At 40.3% G+C, this 1504-nt stretch overlaps 1 protein-coding gene across 1 annotated transcript; it reads right to left on the bottom strand.

Annotated features, from left to right (window-relative positions):
* Positions 1-272: 272 nt before the first annotated feature.
* Positions 273-1417, bottom strand: LOC117103107 (glycine amidinotransferase, mitochondrial-like). The gene is made up of 2 exons (XM_033243602.1): positions 1012-1417; positions 273-517 (listed from the first exon to the last, which is right to left on the bottom strand). The coding sequence occupies exons 1-2, from the start codon at positions 1136-1138 to the stop codon at positions 288-290; spliced, it is 357 nt and encodes a 118-aa protein (XP_033099493.1). The 5' UTR covers positions 1139-1417; the 3' UTR covers positions 273-287.
* Positions 1418-1504: the final 87 nt, after the last annotated feature.

Here is a 1504-nt window from a genome sequence, read left to right as displayed (position 1 = left end):
TTGTGGTCTAAAAGCACATTTTGGACCATACTAAGCCATAAAAGCTCTCACCATGAACCCTACAAGAGAGTTTCTATTCCTACCGTCGACTGAGGGTTTGTCGCACCTGCTTGGACCCCTCCGTCGAACAGGATCCCTTACGGTCGGCAAATTTCTGGCACCACCGCTGGTCACATGTGCAATGTAGGTACATGATTGCGCATTGGTAGCAGTGATACAGCAACACTACACCACATTTAACAATGTTTATTAGAAGTTGAATTCAAATGTAGGCTCATATAGAAACATCAACTGTAAAACCTAATGCAAAACATCGCAGTACCTACCATGTCATAAAGCTCATCGCTCATTTGTGGTTTAGGGGCTGTTGTCCACTTAGCGCCCTCTCTGAAATATTCTTTCATCAAACGGCGGTATGCACGATACTCAAAGAAACGACACCTCCAAGCCATTGGACTTTCAATGATTTCCTCACCAACCACAAGCAGGAGATCACGTGGCATCGCTGAATACAATCCTACATACAACATATATTTTTTTTTAACAATCTTTTATTGGTTTGGGAATGGCTGCATTTATGTACCACTCTTGATTAGTACAGTAGAAAAAAAAATATAAAACAGAAATATTATAATCATAATTAACAGAGATTACGAATACAATCTAGGCCTACCACTTGTCACGTGGAACACCAAACACACATTACCACTGAATTGAACCATTGAATTGGTAATTGACAGCGTCGAATGTGTCATGAAGACACCTTATGGTACTGTAGGATGTTAATTCAACGTTTTACACGTGGGCAAGTGTAACCTGCAAGCCACATTTTGTTGCTGCTCGCGATAACCCTGTGTACTTTGGATATAAAACCCTTTGTTTTTAAGGCCAGATATATCTCAGACCCAACACTACTGTGCGGCACCAACAATAAAAATGCATAGTCAATTCTAATATACTATTGTCCTATTAGCATTTGAATGAACTTGTCAATGCCGTCAGTTTACTTACCCGTCGAGCTGAAATCAGGCGTGGAATACGATTTCGAATGATCGAGGACATCCGGTCGTCGAACCTTCACTCCTTCGTGTTCTAAAATTCGGCAAAACTCCGCAATCTCTAACGAAGCCTTCCTCATGTGTTCGGTCGGGAACCATTTTCCTGCGTTCTCTTTAAAAAAATTCCAACTTTTTTCGGGGACGACAGCCTTAAGCAAAGAATTAGAAAGAAACAATTATATCAAAACAATTATATCCATAACCATGGTTTCCATAGGCCTAGGGCCATCATGTTCGTCGATACAGTAAGTTTCCCTTCCTTTTGAGTATGTGGGAGTGAAAACATACTGCTTACATACTCAAGAAGTCACCACTGCGCTAAATTTAATGAATTAGCAGCCCGCATGGCTAACGCAGCTCATCTTGCTCACATGAAAGAAAGAATTTACATTAAATGGGATGGACGCCTTTCGTTTTGTTTTTTGTTTTTTTTTTTTTTTTTGCTT

Source organism: Anneissia japonica, unplaced genomic scaffold (assembly GCF_011630105.1).
Source record: "Anneissia japonica isolate Jap-2015-1 unplaced genomic scaffold, ASM1163010v1 scaffold44884_len1504_cov105, whole genome shotgun sequence".
Lineage (NCBI taxonomy): Eukaryota > Metazoa > Echinodermata > Crinoidea > Comatulida > Comatulidae > Anneissia > Anneissia japonica.
This window is presented reverse-complemented; position numbering and strand designations above follow the sequence as displayed.

Bases quoted from the DNA above. Each gene is read 5' to 3' on its own strand.
- LOC117103107 (XM_033243602.1), bottom strand. From the start codon at position 1,138: ATGAGGAAGGCTTCGTTAGAGATTGCGGAGTTTTGCCGAATTTTAGAA. The intron at 518-1,011 runs GTAAGTAAACTG...TGTTGTATGTAG, and splicing joins GCCTGATTTCAGCTCGACGG to GATTGTATTCAGCGATGCCA.